Consider the following 21,780-nt stretch of genomic DNA (forward strand, 5'->3'; position numbering starts at 1 on the left):
AGTTATGGAATCTAGAAGTGCAATGAAGCAAAGTGAAATAAACAATTATTTTGTTATACCTGAGTCGTTTAGGTCCCTTGTCGGAAAATTAGAATCCATGTGCAAGTGAAGAAAGGCTGTTACCTGCGCAGTGCAATGTGGTATTTACTTACCACCTGTCAATAGAAAATACCAGCTGAAAGCAGCACTCCCCCGCACATACCACAAAACATATGTTTCGGTATTTTTTGTGTATTGGCATCCAGATTTTAAACACGTAGTTAGGTCACACCGACATATATATTCGTGCGTAATTTTCATTTATTTTGCTCCGCTTTCCTCGCTGTTTTCACACCCACGGTTCGCGAAAAACCCCAGGCATCGTTTGCCAAACATTGGCAAACATATTGTGTGCGTTCGCGGGCATAAATCAACCGATTTAGGCCATTCTTTTAGCCTCGAAGTAAAAGACGACGTCAGTGGGCGACGCGACTGGCGTCAGGTGAAAAACGAAAGAAAAACTGATAACTGGAAATTGAAAATTGAAATTGAACGGACGCAGCGAAATTAAACGCAATTTGCAACTGTGAAAACGCTCGAAAGCGTGGAGAGTTGCATTTGAAAAAGGTAATTAGCGTGCCAATTAAAAAGGAATTGTTCGTGTGTGCTTGTGTGTGTAAAAGTTGTTTTCCCTGAAACGGCAAGTTGTGAATTACCCGATTCGATGACGAAATTATTGAGTGTGTGTTTTGTTGTGTTTTTATTAACATCTACATATGTATTTTTGCATTGATAAGCAAGGTGTGTGTGCGTGTGTGAGTGGAAGAGCGAAAGATAAGCTTGCAGTCTTCTTTCTACACTCTCCAAAAGGTCGTCTTCGCATATGCTTTATTTATTTTTGTTTTTGCTTCAAATTGAATTAACCCGCTGAAGCCCCACAAAAAGTTTTCTGACCACCCACTCCTTCCATAATTAGCAACTTCGCCTTCGCCCCCCTTTTCGCCTGCCATTTATCGCAATATGGCCTTTACTCGTCTTTCGCCACTCTTTTTGGAGACTCTTCTTCGTCGCTTGGAGACTTTTGCTTGGCCAATTTCTGTATATCTCTCCGCCAGCAGCAACTTGTTGTTGCTTCTTCTTTGTGCAGCTGATTGTGTTTCGTTTTAGCCTTCCTCTTCTTTTGGCCATTTACTTCTGGTTTTTGTACGCAAATTCAAGCTTTTAACATTTAACGTTTTTGCGTTGTGCTCACAAATTTCGAGTTCAACAATACGAGTATTGTTAACTTTGGCACGAGTTCGTGACTCATTCGTTATCTCTGCCGTGATATTCATTCCCCTAATGGGAAACCCTTGTCAACCCCACTGAAATACTCGCAAGATATTGAAAACTAAGCCTAATTAGTTCTAAATATTTCCTTATTTCGTTTAATTAAAGTTATTAATGCTCCAAAGTTGTATTGTCGCTAGCCAAGGTTCCATAAAAACTTCCCCATATTGGTGTTCCATATGCCATCTAAATTTTACTTTATTTTAATTTAAGAACAATATTTTACAAATAATATTAAGCTTCAAAATATGAATCTTCTTTGTACTTGTGTGACTAATATTTTTATCTTTAATTTGTTTTACATTTTCAATGGGAAAACCCTATTCATTTCATTACTGAACAATCCCTAGTGACGTTAAAAAGTAAATAAATAATTGATGCATACGTATTATAAAAAACATATTCATATGACGTTGATATTTTTGCAATTTGTACTATATTTCTCTGTTTGTGAGTCACTTAAAATTTGTTATCTGATGTTAAAAAGGAGTTCACCACTTTGCTATAGCACTCCCAAAATGTCTTGTTGTCTTTCTCTAGTACCGATTTTACACCCTAATTTTGAACAGTGGTGCGCCAGGAACTTATTTTCAGCTGTTTTTAAAATACCTTCATATTCTCTTATAAGCAGATTCACCGACGATGAATTAATATTAGAAGATTACGTTCTCGGGACCCTATCGTTACGTGATTTATTTCACCGACACTTCTTAAACCCTTTATATCAGTGTTGAGTAATGAACTTTGACATTTAAACTGACTACCTGTTTGTCATTTTTGCTTTTCATTCCGGACTCATTCATTTTCGTTTTGCCCAGCGTCAAGACATCCATACCTTTCAAGCTAAGAAAATAAGAATTTCTCTAGGGATGAAGTTGAACATTTCCTATCCAATCACTGGCTGCCAGAAGCTCTACGAGGTGGTGGACGAGCACAAGCTGCGGATTTTCTACGAGAAGCGCATGGGGGCCTCTGTTCCGGCGGATCAGTTGGGCGACGAGTGGCAGGGCTACGTGCTCCGCATCGCCGGCGGAAATGACAAGCAGGGATTCCCCATGATGCAAGGCGTTTTCAGCCAGCAGCGTGTCCGCCTGCTCCTCAAGTCAGGGCAATCCTGCTACCGTGCCCGTCGCGATGGCGAGCGGAAGCGCAAGTCCGTGCGTGGATGCATCGTCAATGCCAATATGTCCGTGCTGGCCTTGGTGGTGGTTCGCAAGGGCGAGCAGGACATCCCCGGCCTCACGGACATCTGTAAGCCCAGGCGATTGGGCCCCAAGAGGGCCAGCAAGATCCGCAAGCTCTACAATCTGGCCAAGGAGGACGATGTGCGTCGCTATGTGGTCCGTCGTCCCCTGCCGGCCAAGGAGGGCAAGAAGGCCACCACCAAGGCGCCGAAGATCCAGCGCCTAATCACCCCGGTTGTCCTGCAGCGCAAGCGGAGGATGATCGCCGAGCGCAAGAAGCGGGTTGCTGCCTCCAAGGAGTCGGCCGCCGAGTACGCCAAGCTGCTGATGCTCCGCAAGAAGGAGTCGAAGGCCAGGCGTGCATCTGATAAGCGCCGCCGTTCGCTGTCCCTGCGCAGCTCCAAGTCGTCGATTACCTCCAAGTCTTCGGCAAACTCCTTTACTTCGGCATAGGGATTCGACAGTATTTCTTCCTAACATGCAACATTGGGATCTCAAAAATTATTATCAAATAAAATAGAATAATATAACTTTTCTGACTGAGTAATGCTTGTTGTACTAGATGATCAATGAACAATCAATCAACTTTAGTTCTCACTGAAGTTTTGATTTTTGGTTTAGTTAAGGTCATAGGTCCATTAAAAAAATGGAAAAAGTCATGATTTTTTTTTGGAACTAATCACCCCTTATCAGCAAAGTCTCTAGGGAGTTGAAATACCATAATAAATTCTGAAATACCATACATATTCGCCATTCTATGCTGACAATTTTTTTTGCTTTTCGTCTCATTAAAGTACTTTATAAAATTGTTTGTGTAAGAGTTCTTAATCTGTTTTCAATATAAACTTGTACATATATTTTTTGGAATTCTTATCGGATTTCTTGTGCCCCAAAAGTCCACTTGAACTGCCACATGTTTCCGTTCAACCAAAACTTTTAGTTAAATTTCTTTGTACATATAACCGATTTCAATGCACTTTGGTGTTATTTCCGTACGGCTAATTAGCATCGCAGCTGCTCTCTCTTTATCTCCTCGAAAAGCTCCCCATTTCGAGATTATTTTTAAAGCGATTTCCGACGAATGGACTCCCTCCCCGAGCAGATGCACTCTATAGACCCGCCACTGCCTCAAGATACATATCAAATATGTACTCTACTCTGCTTGCCTAACACTTGTTTATTGATTGGCTGGCAATCCCAGGCGAGTGAAATCGATATGGAGCAGTTGGAAGTGACCCTGAGACAAGGTGGAAGGTGCAGAGGTGGCCATAACTTTTCTTGGCTGCGCCAGAGAGTCCATTATTAATATTGGATTGCGTGATGATCTAATGCGCGCGCCTCTGTCCCTCTGCTCCTAAATCCCACTTCTCCCTTTTACCACCCACCGCCTACTCTTTTGTTTGTTTTGTTTTCTGCTGCCGCTCCACATTCTCTACTTTGTTTCTTTGCTGACCCAATTCGTCCAAACATTGTTGCAGTGTTGTCATAAATTTGGGAGCAACAAATAGAGATTTATTTGTGTAATAACATGTGTTTCTGAGAATTTATATCACTTTTAACTTACCTAAAGATGATACAATAAAAAGAATTTGAAATATTCTGATTGCTTATACAGTACACACTCATTAAAAGATTGTATAAAAAGTAAAATATAGTATACCATTAATAGCTTTTAGTTGAATTTCATGCTCTACGAGAAGTAATCTATAATTGTACAATACTATAATTATTCATGAGCTATTATTCAAGCTCTGCACATGACTGATTCACATATTTTCTTCGAACGTGTTGTTAAAAATTTATATAAGCGCGAATAAGTGGTATGCAAGGCAAATGTTATTAAAAAGAAAAATGTAGGAACTGTTAAACAAAAAACATTTTTAACTCTTCTTAAAAATTGTATATTTTATTTATTTTATATTTGAGAATATTTAGTTATGGCTTAAACTCAACTATAATAAAGCTAATGGCTCAACACAGCCAGGGTGAAAATGGGTTTCGTGTCTCTGAGTAGAATGTCGTTTTCGGAGCAACGTTCGTGTGAAAGTCGAGACGAGAACGTAAACATTTTGCCTGCCTAGCTGTCTGCCCTGAGCATTTCAACAGGCCCTATCATAATTCCCGAACACAACCCGCTCTAATCCCACTTTCGTTTTGGATTCCATTGCAGCATGAGCACAACCGCCGCCAGTCTCATCGAGGCGGCTCTAAATGCCAGTGGAGGAAACGGGACGGCTACGACTTCGGGATCGCTAGAGGCCACAGGGAAGCCCAACTACGTGGTGCAGGTGAAGAACGCCCCGATGAGCACGCCGCTGGACCCCCTGCTCCATGTGGGCGACGGCATCTTCCTGCAGACCAAGACCGCCCAGGTTCTAGCCGGCGTTTGTGTCTGGGCCGCCTTGTTTATTACCTGTCAACAGGTAGGTTAACTCATCAAACTTACCTGCCCTATTTACTAATTGAGAACCACCTCTTCTTTCGCAGATTTACCAGCACCTGCGCTGGTACACGAATCCGCAGGAGCAGCGCTGGATCGTGCGCATCCTGTTCATCGTGCCCATCTATGCCACCTACTCCTGGATCAGTCTGCTCTTCTTCAACTCGGACAATGTGTACATCTACTTCTTTACCGTGCGCGACTGCTACGAAGGTTCGGCTGCAGTAATCCTCCTTTAAAGGCCATTAACTAATCATTTTATCCCCCTAGCCTTTGTTATCTACAACTTCTTGTCGCTGTGCTATGAGTACCTGGGCGGCGAGGGCAACATCATGTCGGAGATTCGCGGCAAGCCCATCAAGACCTCCTGCCTGTATGGCACCTGCTGTCTGAAGGGCAAGACCTACACGATTGGCTTCCTGCGCTTCTGCAAGCAGGCCACTCTGCAGTTCTGCCTGGTCAAGCCGCTGGTGGCCTTCATCATCATCTTTCTGCAGGCATTTGGCCACTACCACGATGGTGATTGGAGGTAATGGATCTAGCTTTAATGACCCGCGTTATAACCTCTTAAATGGTGGCATAAGCCATCGCAGTTGTGTGTTTTACTCGCGAACGTGCACCATAAATTGGTGATTAACTTGGCCCATCGGTTGTACGCCAGTTTTTATTGTTTAACATTAAACTATACTGTGATTAAGTAAATCTTCTTAAGAAAAAGATCTTTGTTGCAGACTCAAATATTTAAAGAGCACTCTTTGCCTCCACCGTTCGGATAATCCCACTAATATCTCTCCTTATCTCCATTGCAGTGCTGATGGCGGTTACATTTATATCACTATTATCTACAACATCTCCGTGTCGCTGGCGTTATATGGTCTCTATCTGTTCTACTTTGCCACGCGAGACCTGCTGACTCCATTCGAACCCGTTCTGAAGTTCTGTACCATCAAGTCGGTGATCTTCTTGTCCTTCTGGCAGGGCGTGGGTCTGGCCATCCTGGAGAAGGCCAACGTGATCTCGCCTATCGTGGACAGTGCAGGCGCTGTCACCGTGGAACCCGGTACTGTCTCCGCCGGCTACCAGAACTTCTTCATCTGCATCGAAATGCTGTTCGCGGCCATCGCGCTGCGCTATGCATTCCCCTATCAGGTGAGTCCCGGAATGTCGGAGTGGGCCAAGATTTGACGGAGCTATTTACGATTTGTTGTGATTAGATAGGGGCGGAATAAGTGGATTTTGGGTTAGTTTCGGGGTTTATCAGGTTGAGATAGGTGGAAGGCATTCATGTAATGATGAGTTGGCTGGAAAAACATACTCGCTTGAAGCAAAATTAGATTAAAATGTGTTTTGAGAAGAAAATAAGAGATAATTTATCTTTATTAATCGATACAATATTATATTAATAGGTCTAATAGTTATTTATATATCTCTTAATAATATGTAGCCATAACAAAAACATAATATATTAAATATCATATTATATTTATAGGTCTATGCGCGCAGCTGCATTAGCGATGGACACGGAAGATCTGTCACCATGCAGTCCATTTCCAGCAGTCTTAAGGTGAGTTTTGGGTTTCCTTTGAGTTTTAAGCAATCTAAAGCTTTTCTTCCCGCAGGAAACGATGAATCCCAAGGATATTATGACAGATGCTATTCACAACTTCCATCCGCAGTACCAGCAGTACACTCAGTACAGCTCAGGTTGGTTCTTTTTATCCACTTTCTCGACTCTTAAGCCCAAGATCTCTTTGTGTCGTGTCTGTGGCATGTTTCGTTCCTTTCTCGTGCCTGCCAAATACTATCTTATCTCTTGTGTTCTGTTGCTCTCATTTAATGCATTTCGATGCCTATTTTCATTCCATTATCGTTATGTTTTTCACAATTTTGGTTTTCTTTCTTGTTTTTCTTATCTTTTGCAGAAGTAACCTCGGCCCAGCGTTACGAAAAGCTCTAAATAAATATGAAAAGCAAAACTCTAGCGATGCTCGCTACTAAATACTAATTGCAATCACAATTCCACAATTCCAAGCGGGAAGCGATCCGAAAACGAAGCAAACAAGTGTACTTATAGCCCTAGCCTAAAGCCCCCCCCCCCCCCCCCCCCCCCCCCACAAAGTATCCCCCAAAAAGCCCCAAGAAAGCACACTCAGAGAGGAGATACGTACTAGGCCTAGTTACTTACTTACTCACTCCACAAAATGCTGAAAGCTGAACAGAAATTGCCTTATGAGTTAGGGATTTAGCCTTCTTCCCGCTTAGAGTTCCGCGCGCCTTTATATGTCTGTAATTCTGTATTTCTTATGTTTACACTCTACACTTTAGTCTAAGCGTTTTTTAAACAACCTATTTAAAAGTTAGCTATGTACGAAACGAACTATAATATTGTACAATATTATGTATTTGTAAACAAAGATTTTATTATACTGTATGCAACAGAATGGAGCTCCTCTATTCAAGCAGTCTTCAAGTTAGATTCCCCTCAGCATTTATTTACGTATTTCCGTTTCGCTCAAAGATACCAAAAAACCAAGTTTTTTCTTTCTTTTATTTTGATTTCCCCGTTTGACCACTTTTTTTGTGATAAGCTCTCGTCGTGCTTCTATTTACTTCTGTTTGTAAATGTTTAAACCAATTGTATAAAATATCTAAAATATCTAGCAATAAATGTACGATAAGCTTGACAACCGTTTGCCTGCCTCGTTTTCTTCGTTGCATGTTTATTGGCCTCATTCTAACTAATTATCATACTTGTGCCTTGATTAAGAACTTTCATTCATATATTTTTTTATCGAAAAATGTAGAAATTCGCTTTTGTATTAAATTTTCTTTGGATAAGCTAACTTTAGGATGTATTTTTTTAACTATTCGTAACAATAACTCTTTATAAAGAAAGGTTAATAATAACAATTAGTTTGTTTCCCTTTAGATAACGGTTTACAGGACTTTTTTTCTAGTTAGTATATAATTTCAAATGATTGAATTTTCATAATTTTATACCGTGATTTCTTAGAATCCTTCTTTTTGTGGTTTTTAATTAGTCTCCTAAAAGATCTCAAAAGTATTCAATTTAAAGTTTTTAATGAAAGACCTTAATCAAGGCACATGTACTGCAAGCATGGCATGATCCAATGGGCCCTGTACATAGATATAGTCCCTCGATCCGTGTGACCCGGTATGATTAAGCCCATTCCCACTCCACTAACACCCAAACAGGTGGCAAGAACTCGCGCGGCATTCGGGTCTCCAGCTACGATCCCGACGACCCGAGCTCGGGGGCAGGATCAGGAGCCATGCAGGCGTCACAGCCCACCAGCGGGGGCTACAATGCGGTGGCCACTGGACCAGGATCCGGGGGCAACGGCGGCAGCAACTGCATGGCCTCCAAGACGCTGGGCAACCAGAGGAAGTTCCAGCCCGGCGGCCAGCGCGTGGCGACCATCAGCCAGAACTACAACGAGAAGACCATGCTGCTGAGCAGTGATGACGAGTACCAGTAGAGTCGTACCCTGGGGACCGGGATGGATGACCCCACTTATTGTTAACAAAATTCAGTCTTTCGTTCGGATCCGATTCGATGGGTTTCGTTTCGTCTATCCAGTTTGCTGATTCTGTCGCTTGTACAATAATCTTAAGTAGCCGAACAGCACATAGAGAGCATTACAACCTATTAGGCAATTAAAAAGGACGTAACGATATGTCTTGTAAAGTAGGTGGGTGTGTGGATGGCGGGATGTAATCTATAGATAGTTTGTGGTTGTTCTTATTAAGAAAAAAGTGTCTGAAAACGGTTTTTAAACTATGTTGGCCAATGTATTTTAATTTTAAATAAAAATTACATTTTCTAAACTAAGAAGAACCAAAATTAATATTCACATTTAAAATTTTCTGCCAGAAACATCCATAGATTACAATTTGCATCCATAGTCACCTACAATACGACAAAGATATTTTGTAATTTTACACCGCATATGTAATTTGATTCGCTTCGATTCCATTTCATTTATCTTGTGTACATTTTGTCAGACAATTTAATTGTAAAGCGAACCAAAAAACTGAATAGAAATCAAAAATAGCGAACAAACCGAACTGCAAATGCACTTCTTGCGTCTCACGAACCGTCTACAGGCTGCTTCTACAATAAACCGCGGGCGAAAAGCTGGCGGAAAAGCTGAGGAAAATCTACACAGAAATATATTTATAAGCCAAGGCTAATTTTTAAAGCAAACTTAACACAATACATAGCTAACCTATAGCGAATTCGTTAGTTGAATGAATGAGACCAGGTCCAGAATCCAGAATTCAGATTCCAAGTAATAGGACCCTTTCCGGCCTCGAAATGTATAAATGAATTTTACCCTGTACAGAGAAAGTGAAGTATTCCACAGTATTGGCCACCACCCCAAAATCAGTCGAGAGCAGTATTTTGATAACTAGCCAGGCTTCCCATCAAAAATACGAGTGTGTCTGGACCAAAGGAGTGAGCGGAACCGAAAAAAGCGTAGGAAAAGTCAAATTATGTATAATTATCGGGGGCAAAGAGCGAGGAAAACCAAAGCAGCAGTAACGTTTTTATGTACATTTTTTCGTTAATAATATGAAATGAGAATAAAGTAAATGTCATAAAGTACTCTAAATCCATTTATGTATATAATATTCAATTTGTTTTAATACTGAGTTGGGATTTGGTTTATTGGTAAGTAGATTAAAAACTCAATATAAAATTTAATTTCTTATTTTCGCAAGAATAAAATAAACTGACCTATATTATCAGACAAAAAATTCTTATCTCAAATGAGCTCAGTCTATAAAAACCGCACTGATGCTCAAGTTAAGTTTAGTACAGAAATTAGGTTGCACATTCAACATGAAATCGAGATTCTTCGCAATTCTTCTGCTGCTTTTGGGCTTTGAGGAATTACTCGTTAATAGCAGTGAATGCCCGGCACCACCCATTTTAAAATTCAACTGCGATGAAAAGTGTACTGCAATGCTCAACGCCTTTATAACTCATTCCGTGGAGTGCACAACGACTGCAGAGGACTTGCGGATTCAGTTGAACGCAACAACTGAGAAGCTCAGGACCAAAGAAGCCCTAGTGCAGTCAATCAACCAAACTATTAAGCTCTTGGAATATGACCAAAGGCGGACCTTTAGTGCAACAAACGGATGTCCAAGTGGTCCAAGTGGCGTATATAAAACCGAACTTGACGGACTAGAACATTTCGAAGTGCCCTGCAACGAATACGGTTGGATGACAATTCAGAAACGTTACGATGGATCCGAGAACTTCGATCGATCCTGGCAGGATTACAAGGATGGGTTCGGAAAAGTGACAAGAGAGTTTTTTATCGGGCTGGAAAAAATACACTTGATGACCAAGTCGCGACCCCATGAACTTCTTATTAAACTCGGAGGCTTTGATGGATCCTTGAGTTACGCACTTTTTGATCATTTCGAAATTGGCAATGAGACAGAGTCGTTTGTTCTGAGGTCCATAGGGGCATATAGTGGCACTGCAGGAAACTCCCTATATCACCATCTGAACCTAAAGTTCACCACATTTGACAACGACAACGACAATATGAAGGGAAATTCCGCTTCTAACGAATTTGGTGGTTGGTGGTTTGGTGACTGTGCTGACTGGTAAATAGATAATGATATATATTAATATTAAGCAACTATGAGTTCTGATTATTACAGCATGCTGAATGGAAAATACTATAGAGATGGTATTGTAACACAAAACCCGAGAAATGGAATTTATTGGAATAAATGGCAGAGCTTGAATTACACGAAATCGCTTGCCTCGGTTGAAATGATGATTAAGCCTAAGTTGTCTTGAAAACATTCAAATTATAAACATACATTTTAAAAAATATAAAGCAAAACTAAATTGAATAAAATGATATTATTAGATTTCTTGAATATAATCAGCGAACTTCATCCACACGGGAAGTTATATCAATGGAAATATTTTATATTCGGAGGATATATAAATATTCTGGTGATCCGAGATGCGTTCTTATCTTTAGTGATCCCCAAGTTGAGGTTCAAAATTTTAAAATGCTTACGAAGTTTTTCTTTTACTCCAAAAAAAACGCAAAGTTTAAGATAAACTTTTAATTCATTTAAACCATGATTTTATTGAAAACAAATTTGTACCGAATGTCGCAAATCTGTTGGGATTCTTTTGAATTTAACTCTAGTATTACACCTCGCTTTTGTAGTAAAACTGAAAAATCTGGTTGGGTCCTTATAAGATACATAAAAGAAATATATTTCTCCAGGCAATACAGAATGAACAGAAATAAAAGCAAAAATTGCAATTGTTTTAAAATTTTTTGAAATGCCGATTTTTTACGGACCTACTGCGGTCTTCCTCCTTAACGGACACTTACGTAGCTCTTACGTGCACTTACGTTTACGTGCGCCTACGTTTACCGACAGCAGTTTGGCGGGTTTTTTCATGGTCCGACTGCGGTCATACTGTTTTGCAGTGTTGTAAAATTTGTAAAATGTAAAACTGAACTACTCTAACCGAAAACGGTAGCGTTTTTCGCGGCGGCGTATTTGTTTTTAAAATAAATCTATGCTTTGCTAGTCGCAGGCGATTTCGAGCGCGTTTTAATTAAAACACAATAAACGGCGGACGGGTGACAGCGAGCCATTCAGAAAAGGAGAGAAACAAGCACGCGAAAAAACGAAAAAAAGCGAAGTTGTGCGGAAAAACCAGTTTCCTTTTGCCAAGCCAGCAAAAACAGGCAGAAAAGCCTGTCGTCTGTCGTCCAGTTTTCAATTCGAAATTCCAATTCCCCCATAAGAAATCAAAAGAAATGTCAATGAAAGTGTCGTGCAATAAAGCTGATTAATCAAAAAATATGAAAAACCAGATTCTCACCCTGCGATTTCCTGCGAACCGAGCTTGTTTTAACTTGGCCAACTAAAAAAACGTAAGTACAAGCCAAGTATACACACACGAACTTGTAAATTGCGGAGTTTTGTTGTTTTCGTGTGGGTTTTTGGCTTCTTTTCCTTTTTCGCCTCCTTTTTAGCCGCCTCTGAAGGCGTGTGCGTGTGTGTGTGTTGTGCAAAAGGCAGGTAGAAAAGAAAAAAAGAGTCAAGGGCAGGCGTGAAAGGTCTATTTTTAGACCCCTTTGTGGCTAATTTTACTCGGTGTACAAGTTAATTGTCCCCCCAAATAGTAAAGAACTTTTTATGTAATTGATCGAAAGAGCTTAGATGCCAGGGGAAAAATCAATAAATCAGCGCCGCTGCAGCTGTGTTTTCATCTTTGCATGTGTATGCGTGGGCTGTTTTGGAGCCGCCGGGCGTAATTGGGGTAGGAATCGGGCGCTCTCACTCTAGCACTCTCCATTCTCCACCCCTCTTTTATCCTTGCCAGCTCTCTCTTTCCCTCTCTTACCCACACTTGGATGCGTTATCTGTGTGAGCCGCAAAACAACAAATAAGCCGCTATAAAAAACGCGTATTTTGCCCCCCCTCTCTTTTTCCCCACAAACTGCACTTCTCCCATGCAAATAAGAAAAATCAATACAAGAAAAACCCCCATCAAGCGCTGTGAAAATAAAAGTCATCTAAGGCCAAAACACAAACATGACATCGAAGTTATTAACCCAAATTTGCATATGTGAGAGCATCTTCTCGAAAATAATATAAAGAGAAAATATCATAGAGTTAATCAATCAAACCAACACGAAATTCTGCGAACCGCATTTAATGACTCAGTCACATTTCAAATACCAACAGCTGTCTGCGTTTAAATTTATACGTTTAGCAAACACTCGGTTTTTCTGTTTTCTGGACCCCAGACCAAAAGTTCCGTTGTTTATATTATAAGCTGAAAACAGAAGCGTGGGCATTCCGATTTGGCCAAAAGTCAAGTGGCTAATGGTATTAAAGGGGCTTACAATGCGTCACTCTTCGATTGCAATTCTTACCCTTATCTTAACCATACAACAATGGTGTACTGGGGAACGAGAGCATTACCAACTTATCCATTATCATGATATCACTTTGTGTGAATCGGAATCTTTTGAGGTATTTCCCTAATCACTTCTGGGGAAATGGGTGATCGAATTATTCTATTTTTAGGGGTTAGTAAATTTAACGCCCTTATCGCTTTTCTCTGCCAAAGCGATCAATAACAAATTCGCATGATATACGGTATTACAGATATCATATTCATATCAGGGCGCCAGTTACTCCAGATTGTTTATGTTTACCTATCATAAATATAAGAATTCCAACGGTATCTTATTTTGAATTACTAACTTGATAGGAGATAAATTATAGTATACGAGGTGAAAAGATCTTATTTGATAGGACTAATTCTTTGAAAGGTGTATTTTATACTTGGTCTTTCAAACAACATTGATCATTTTGTAATATTTTTACTTAACTGTATTTATTTCTTTTCACAAGACTCATGTTTACCATAAATGATGATGATAATTTCGCACCCCTTCTTCTCCGTTCCTCTTAGCTAGTGACCACTGTATAACACATGAGCTCATTTCCACCACTGACCTAGAATTCATGCTCCCTCTAATTCTCTTTATCCACACTGTAATTTACAACAATTTGCAATGGTCGCCAAAGCAAATGCCAAAGCCTCACTTTGTAGCTCACTTATTTTAAGTGTCGCATTTATTTCGACCACACATGGTTTTCTTCTCAGTGTGTGTGCGAGTGAGATGCCAGAGGCATGACGCCATATTGCGTGCTCAAGAATGGGGGGAGGAAGAAAGAGATAGAAATTCGAGTGGGAAGGGGATGGGGGCAAACAGCTGACACTTGACTCTCCACAGCAAATTGCAATTACAAATGTTTTTACCGTTAGGGCGTAATGGATGTACATAAGTGTGCGCTACCGACTTTTTACTCGTTTTCCATTTTCCATTTTCATTAGCAAAAGAGAAGACAGAAGCGGCCAACGGACGAAAACAAATGCAAAACAAATTTTTCAATTAGTTAATCAGTTACGAGTCTCAACAGCTGTGGGTGTGTGTGTGTGTGGAAGTGTGTTTGTGTGGGGTGTCATATCAGCGGTACTAAAATACTCAGCTCAAAAGATATGGAAAAAGTGAGACCCTTTTATAATCACTTTGACTTGCAGGCAACGATGACCCCACAGCCATGGTCAACAGTTTAGGTCTACCAATGGATTTCAATTGCCATTAACTTTCAAAATACAAAATTTAGTATTAACTGATAAATCTTTGTTAAATATGTCTGAATCTAAAAATAAAATTGTTAGGATGTGATAAAAATACTCCTGATCTTTTACAGTAGTTTTCACATCACAGAATCAAGATCTTTCACCTTTGATTACCATTAACTTATTTACTTCCCCCTGAACTCCTCTTATATATGATAATGCGCGAATTCTTTATGATTTAGTTTTCAAACTTTTTTCTTGCCCTTTCCCCTTGTTAAATACTTTGTGTAATCACTATTATTTGAACGAGAGCTGTACAGAAATGCTTGCTCACACAAAAAAGCAGATAAGCTGCTCTTGGGCAACCAAATATCGGTTGCAGGCAATGTTTACTGTGCCCTCACCTACATTTCACACACATGTGGTGGTTGCAGGCCGTGTTTGCACTGTATTTGAAGAGTTTCCATGTTTCCACGTTCGCCGGCCTCGTGTTTGTTTGCTTTTGTTTGTTGCCTTTCGTTTGTTCGTGTGAAAGTGAGTCAAATGTGAGATATGCTTTCCTAGGCACGGGTCTAAGTTCCCATTCCCATTTCCATTCCCCGATCGCCGATCCCCTATTTCTTCTATTAGTTTCCGCCTTATCAGCAGGGTCTTCTGTCTGTTGTTTTGTGGCGTACTTTTCCATTGAACATTTAATGGTCGACCTGCAGCCGATTTAATTATTGAATTTATTGCTGTTCCAGCGTCTGCAACGAATTTGGTACACTAAAAAATAAATGCTGAGTAATAAAGTGAATTGGAAACACTTTCAGATTTACATGTCCAGTCACTGGAACTGAAGTTTTTTCGAGATATAACTTTTTTCTTACTTAAAAAAGGGAAATAATACTTCAAGATTGTTTAAAGAATTTGTTGAATTCGATTGGGTGGCATACCATTACAGTTTTTAAATATGTTATTTCAATAATTGTTTATTTGTATATGCAAGTGGGTTTTATAATTTCCAATTCTTATTCACAGGGAATATCTTGCTTTAAATTACAAACATATTTCACACTTTTTGTTTAAGTGATAAATTCATAATTAAAGTAAACAAGCTAATTTAATTCGCTGCAGCCCTTGGCTCATTATTATGAAATTCATCAGTGGGCAAACTTAATTAGCTGAATGGCACACATGTTGCAAATTAATTTGAGATATGCACTGGCAACCTCCGCCTTAATTGTTTACAGATTAGTTTCAGCTGGGTGTGGCTCTACGGCTCTATGTCGTCTATATGGCTATATTTTCCATGCCAAGTTGGTTTCGGCGGGTGTGAACAATTAGCCGGGTTTCGCGGCGGGAGAATGCGTTGATCCCCGCGAGTCGCTTGGCAAAAGTGTCACGCAAGTTGGGCTCTATATTGGTCGGGGGATATGGCGGAAATCGGGGGATTTGGCCGATGGAGGAGGCTCATCACGTTCGACTGACTGCCCAGATGCTAATCGCCCAGGTTGAGCGCTATTTTTGGGCACGCTTTGTTTACGTTTGGCCCGAGGCATTCCAAGTGGGCGTATCTCATTTTTGGACCCAATAAAAATATACATATTTTGGCCAATTTCAAGGCGTTAATAAGGGGGCTTTGGGGGGGTAAGGTCAACGCAGTGCCATGGGAATATTCTGTGGTACATCAACAAATTGCCCTCAATAAGAGGCTGCTGTATAAATTATGCAACAGCAGCAGCACAGCACATCAATCAGTTCATAAATCAATCATTCTCTCGACTCTCGAAAACTTAAGGCCAATTAAGCCAATCAAATTGGGAGTCTCGATGTGACCAAACTCAATAAACGCACATGTTTATGGCCATAAAATATGATTTATGTGGCAATCAAATGAGAGGGGAAAAATGCAGTTCCCAACGAATAACCTTCGACACCTCTGACTTTGCGCAACACGAAAATCAATTTTCAATTTGCATGCCCAACGGGGGAAGAAATACGAAATATAATTTGAGAGTGTTTTTCGCGTGCAACATTATGCAAATTAGACAAGTCAACATGAAACAAAAACGGCAGTGCCAGAAACAAAAGGCCAAGAGAAACCGAAATTCCACTTAGGGCCGAAAACAATAGGGTTTCTAGCACCCTTTGGATGCGCTTCGCAGAGCAATTGAAGTACTCAAATACCCGAAAGAGCTGACGTAGCACTTATCGATTATTTTCGACAATTACGAAATAATCCGCTTGGGGGTCGAATGCAGTCGTTATGAAAACTGCCACAAAGAACCGAAGCAGCCAGTTTAATGGGAATTAATGCTTGGTTTTTTCGTTTCCTACTTTTATTTAATTGTATTTACATAATCGTTTAATAATAATGAATAATGTGCCACATTCATAATTGTTTTCATTTTTCTTTCAACATTTTTGAGCTTGCAGTCATAAATTCAGTGATTATCTTGTAATATAGTGTTTATTTCCTGGATGTACTTTTTGGGCAATTTATTACCAAGTTTATTAGTTAGTTTTTCTATTTTTCGGTTCACAAGGCTTTCAATAGATATATCATTCGATTTATTTAATAGATACCTCTCAAAAGTATACATTAATCAGACATAGCTTAATCCAACTGGTCATTACAGACCCTAGTTAATACCTTGTAAGGGCACTCCCCCAATCAATTTCTTGGCATTAAGAACTCCTCAAATCGAACACCAAATAACACAGCGATATTGCATAAATCAATTTACAATTAATTCAACATGGCAATGTCCTCCAAACGATGTTTTGATCATCAATAAAACCTCCCTCGATTAATCCATTTTGGCGGCACGACAGAAATGATTTTCAGCTCTCGTCGATTCGATGGCTTTTGGTCATTTACCTTTCGGCGCTGCGTGAGTCCATCCCCTCACCTTTCTGGGTCCCTTCCCCGGAAACCCGAACAAATCAAGATAAATTGTTTATAGCCAAAGTTCTACTTCTGCAGATCGAAAGAGGGGGTTATTTGGCATTGGCCTGGGTCTTCGGGGATACTATAAACGTGTCGAGCGTCGCGTTTTCTGTGTCACTTTGCATATGATTCATGCGGCTTTTCTTTGGGTGCTGTCTTTGCTTTTTACTTCCCTGGGTTTTCCTAGAGGTGGTGGGAAAAATAATATATTTTTGTTAAACTAGGAAATCCAGAAATACATATCATCGACTAATTAAGGGATTATGTTAAAGAGTCAGGGATTATGTAAAGGGTTTTATATTTATAGTGACAGCTGATCACTGAAGGATATATACATTTAGTATTTTAACATATAATATACAAGCATTTATAACTTTTGTTATATGTGTGTATAAAGTTGTTTTTACAATTTTAAAGAAATCAATGCACAGTCAAAACCAAAGCCAAATTCACTTCTGCTAGTTACTAAATAAAGTAATATTAAATAAAAATGCCTGAAAACCAAATCAGATTTCTATTTTTCCACCCAGATTTTCTTTTCCCCACTTTGGTCAGTCTCCACATCCCCATTTGGCGAGACTTTCTTTCCACATCGGATTGGGCATGGAAATTTGTCAACTGGCCGCTTTATTTGATCTGTTTGAGTACGCTCATGGGTTTGTTTGTCGCCCCGAGCGATCGCTTTATTGTACAATTGTGCGGCTTACAACATAATTTGCCAAATGTGATTAGCAAATTATGGACATGGACGGCATGGACGACTCGCGGAGCCCCGGAGCTCGCTTTCAATTCAACGCTTCGTTTAACTGAGGCAAATTGAAAGCAGAAACAGAAAAAAGACCAGACATGAACTAGCAACAATTACAGAAAATTGAAAAGTATACATACGGTTTTGTGGCAATAAAAATAAAATTGGCCACTACGGCGAGTTCAATGACTCTCCATCTTTTTGTTTCTAACAGCGGCATGTTTCTGGAGCCCCCGGGCCATAGTTCTGTTTGGTTTTTTGTACTATTTCTACCCATTAGAACCCCGTAACGATCGTAACATAACCATGCCCACAGATCTATTGTCACCGCTCTCGAATGGCGATCTCTCGATGTCGTCATCATTGCGTGGGTTCCATCGGTTGGCTTTGTGGGGCCTTTCCGAGCTCTCTACCGTACCTACATCGCATTTTGTTTAATTAGAGTGTGTAATTATTCATTACACTGTGTGTAATTTATTTAAAACTAAGCCATGTGTGGGTGACGCGCTGGCCAAACAAATTGTAAACAAATTGTAAAGCGCAGTTAACTTTTAGTGGGCCACACTTTATGGGGCATTTAAACTTTCTAGGAGTGTTTGCGGAACTGGAAATAAAGTTGGAAATTAACGTTCCCCCTTTTGGCATTGACTTTTTTGGGTCCTAACTTTTATTAACTTCTGTTAATGTCAGTAGGTTTAGTGACATACTTTAATTTCTCTATTAGTTTTTTGACAATAAATTAGCATTATAAACCATTCGAACAAATAAATCATTAGTTACTCTATGCTAATTGATTGTTCTAGTTGTCTAAATATTTGGTTTCTGTTTGTTTCCCATGGTTCTTGGATAAACACTGGAAAAGCAAGTCATATTAACTAATATTCGGTGTCGTTATTTAAAAAATAAATCCAAAACGTAACTAGTTTTGTTTAGCTTAGAAAAGCAAACCAAAAAGATTGATGATTGTATCAATAAAACGTGTTTATAAATAAAGTATTGAACACAACCAAACATTTTTAATATAACAGATGCCGATGTGTATCTATGGTTTTAATGACCAGAATGAACTCAAATTGAACTTTTTGAACCCATATAAATCTCTATTAGTCTATAGTACCAGGGCATACCCCCAAAACTTACCCCCAAAACGTATTTGCATATTCAAAATTACAGAATTCCTTGCGAATGACTCACCTTTTGCAATGAACTCACCCTCAGTTAAGACAGTCTTTTTTGTTTTTGGGCTGGAAGATGCGGCACCGATGATTCAACCGAGTTCACAACAAACAGCAAACACATCTGCTGTGTTTATAATGAATTATAATATTGTGTTTACAATTGCGACGACTTTCGTTTGTAAATTGATGAAAAGTCGGCATGGAAATTATTTGCTGGCATAACAAACACAGCATTTTGCGCAATTAAAGTAAGTGTAGTGGCATTTTTTTCGTTTTCGTTTTTGCCTTACCTTTGCGCAATAAAAGTTTATTAACATTTTGCACATTTGCCTAGCAACAACAATAATAATAATAATAATGGTATAGTATACAACGGTAGACGACCGCAAAAGTTGGTTAAGTTAGCTGTTGGGTTTACGTACGTAACGGTACTTGAGCATGTTCAGTGTTGAATAATGAAGGCAAAAATGTATAAAAAAGCCATAGATTAACAAATGAGCAGACGCCGGTTTTTTTATCTTCTTTTAGCCATATGCAAATCCGTAGTCGGCCACGCCCACTGTCAGTTGCAATTTGCTCAAAGGCAAATTACGTGTCTTGGTTTCCTCGTCTGCTGGCCATATTCTCCCTGGCCATAAAATCATAAATTAAAGCCAAAGAAAAGTAAAATTGCAGAAACTAGTAATGAGCGACTTATCAGATTTGTTGCATTTGAGTTACTTTTTAGTGAGCAGCAACCAAAGCCCAACTTTAAGCACAGACAATGGAAAAGTTTCAATATGGAAAGTTGGTGCGGGGAGTTGCGCTACTCCCTGGCTAATCTCTACTTCCCACTTTGCTTCTATCTCGGAATTTTTCTTTTTTATGTTGAGTGAGAGCGTTGGCCTGGGCCTATCAATGTGCTAAAAGCACTCAGACGTAGTGCACTGATAGAAATGAATGGGTTATTTGAAATTCTTAAGTGAAATTGGGATGAAAACAGGGTTAACAGAGAATTAACTATAATTATTATTAATCTATTATATATTTCCTATAGTAACATTGAGAAATTCGAATGTTAACTGACATTTAACATCAAATATTAATATGAATAAATAAAAAAATGTTGGTAATTTATGTTTAGTATATTTAGTGTCATTGTATAAGCAAGATTACGAGTTTAAATATTTGTGGTAAATATAGTCAGACTGCAGTAGACTGTAAAAATAACAAGATGTGCAACTTTCTTAGAAGTAAATACTAAACTGAGACAATGAAAAAGGTGTCTAAAAGTATGGAATTGAAAAATATAATATTTCTAAAGGAGTCTTCATATTTTAATGCAGCATAGTTTCAGACATTATTAGTGGTAATTTCAAACCCCTTGAGCAGAACCAGGTTTTTCCCCCAGTGCGCTCTCGAAAAGCAAACGGCAGCAGATACAGATTCAGATAGAGCAGAATGGTTTCCGTACAACAATAGCTATTCAGCGTTTGGATCCGCTGGCGCTGTCTAACTGCCACTGCGCTCTAATAATTATTTATAATAATTACTTTTTTTGTGGCCCGCTGTTTTGGACATTAGCAGATCTTTTTCGGCGCTGACGTTGGCCGTCTCGTCTCTCCACATCTATCTCTATTTCTATCGGCTTTAATTAATCTCGCGCTGCCAAAAGTGTTTCTCTGCCGATCGAAATCGACTGCTGACCTTGGCGATTTGGTTGGCTTTTATAGTGGCTATATTTTGACAGACTATTGCCTGCAAACGCATTCACTTGCACTGACCGAGACGTGCATTTCGATCGTAAATTATATGCTCGATGCACTTTCCTGCTATCGCACTACCCCAAATATACATTTTTTGGCACGCACATGCAGCAGACACCCCAGAAAATGGAACCCCTCCTCGGAGTCGAAAGGAAAAGGCAATAATACCGACATTAAATGCAACAACACACATCGCATTTGTCGTCGATCCTGACATTAAACATTTTCGCAGCCGACAATGTCAGAAATGATGGCCGGTCGCAAAAATTGCAAGCAGCAGCAAAAGAAATTTCAGTTTTGCATATCACCAAACTGGAAATACACTCTCTAAAGAAATGATATCATATTAAATGTTGTCATTTCAGTTAGAACGGGTTGTACTCAATGATCCAAAATGTATTTATAGTATTGCATTATAAACGATTAACCAAAAAAAGACTAAAACAATCATTGATTTTTTCTAAAAGATAAGATAGGATACTTGTGAGATACATAAAATTACTTACTTTACTTTAATTAAAGGAAGTGTTTAATCGTAATGGGGATGATTTCACTTTAACAAATGAATATATATTCCTAGTAATTTCTCGGAATCAAAATTTTAAGGATCAACAAACTTTTTAAGCTTATAAAACTGACAAGTTAAAGCATAAGCAATACAGGTTGGAAATCTTGAGATCATTGAATTTGCATCTATGATGAAAATGGGATTTAATCCCCTTTTTTCGCTTGAAGAGATGTGTCAATTTGCATTGTAATCAAGTCTCATTATGGATTCAGTATTCCCTGCTCATAAAAGAGCATATCTTATACGAAAAAGCGGCACCAGCTTGCACTTTTGTGCATCTCCCCGGTTTTTTTTTGATTTTTTTCGTTTTTAGGGGGCTGTGCATGAGCATATGGCTGTGTGAATATAGTGTCTTTTTTGCTTTGTCGCCTCGAGGTCATAAATATTTCGTTTTCGTTTTGAAAATAAAAATTTACTTCTGCAAAATAAACTTTTTGTCAGACTCTTTGTTCGTGGAATTTTGTTGTGCTTATTTCTTTTTGGCCGGGCCGAGATT

At 39.3% G+C, this 21,780-nt stretch overlaps 3 protein-coding genes and 1 long non-coding RNA gene across 5 annotated transcripts in view; all 4 read left to right on the forward strand.

Moving 5' to 3' along the window:
- Positions 1–323: 323 nt before the first annotated feature.
- On the forward strand, positions 324–9,588 carry Tmep (Transmembrane endosomal protein). 2 transcript variants are annotated; one of them, XM_017079118.4, is made up of 8 exons: positions 324–606; positions 4,663–4,915; positions 4,980–5,145; positions 5,203–5,461; positions 5,742–6,081; positions 6,422–6,496; positions 6,552–6,636; positions 8,149–9,588. In XM_017079118.4, the coding sequence occupies exons 2-8, from the start codon at positions 4,664–4,666 to the stop codon at positions 8,430–8,432; spliced, it is 1,461 nt and encodes a 486-aa protein (XP_016934607.1). In that variant the 5' UTR covers positions 324–606; position 4,663; the 3' UTR covers positions 8,433–9,588. The 2 variants fall into 2 exon arrangements, with proteins under 2 accessions (XP_016934607.1, XP_016934608.1); XM_017079119.4 differs by lacking the exon at positions 8,149–9,588 and adding an exon at positions 6,855–7,624.
- Positions 465–2,985, forward strand: LOC108013323 (small ribosomal subunit protein eS6-like). The gene is made up of 2 exons (XM_017079120.4): positions 465–606; positions 2,127–2,985. The coding sequence occupies exon 2, from the start codon at positions 2,178–2,180 to the stop codon at positions 2,943–2,945; it is 768 nt and encodes a 255-aa protein (XP_016934609.2). The 5' UTR covers positions 465–606; positions 2,127–2,177; the 3' UTR covers positions 2,946–2,985.
- Positions 9,589–9,739: 151 nt separating the features above from the next.
- LOC108012327 (uncharacterized) lies at positions 9,740–10,873 on the forward strand. Its single transcript, XR_011604078.1, has 2 exons — positions 9,740–10,578; positions 10,636–10,873. It is a non-coding gene; the product is annotated as an uncharacterized lncRNA (long non-coding RNA).
- A 580-nt stretch (positions 10,874–11,453) lies between these two features.
- The window catches only part of LOC108012939 (serine-rich adhesin for platelets), a 28,116-nt gene continuing 17,789 nt past the window's right edge, over positions 11,454–21,780 (forward strand). The window contains exon 1 of the mRNA XM_017078476.4: positions 11,454–11,885. The gene's annotated coding sequence lies outside the window, so the exon portion shown is untranslated. The remainder of the gene's footprint in view (positions 11,886–21,780) is intronic.

The sequence above is a fragment of the Drosophila suzukii genome, chromosome 3 (assembly GCF_043229965.1).
Source record: "Drosophila suzukii chromosome 3, CBGP_Dsuzu_IsoJpt1.0, whole genome shotgun sequence".
Taxonomy (NCBI): Eukaryota; Metazoa; Arthropoda; class Insecta; order Diptera; family Drosophilidae; genus Drosophila; species Drosophila suzukii.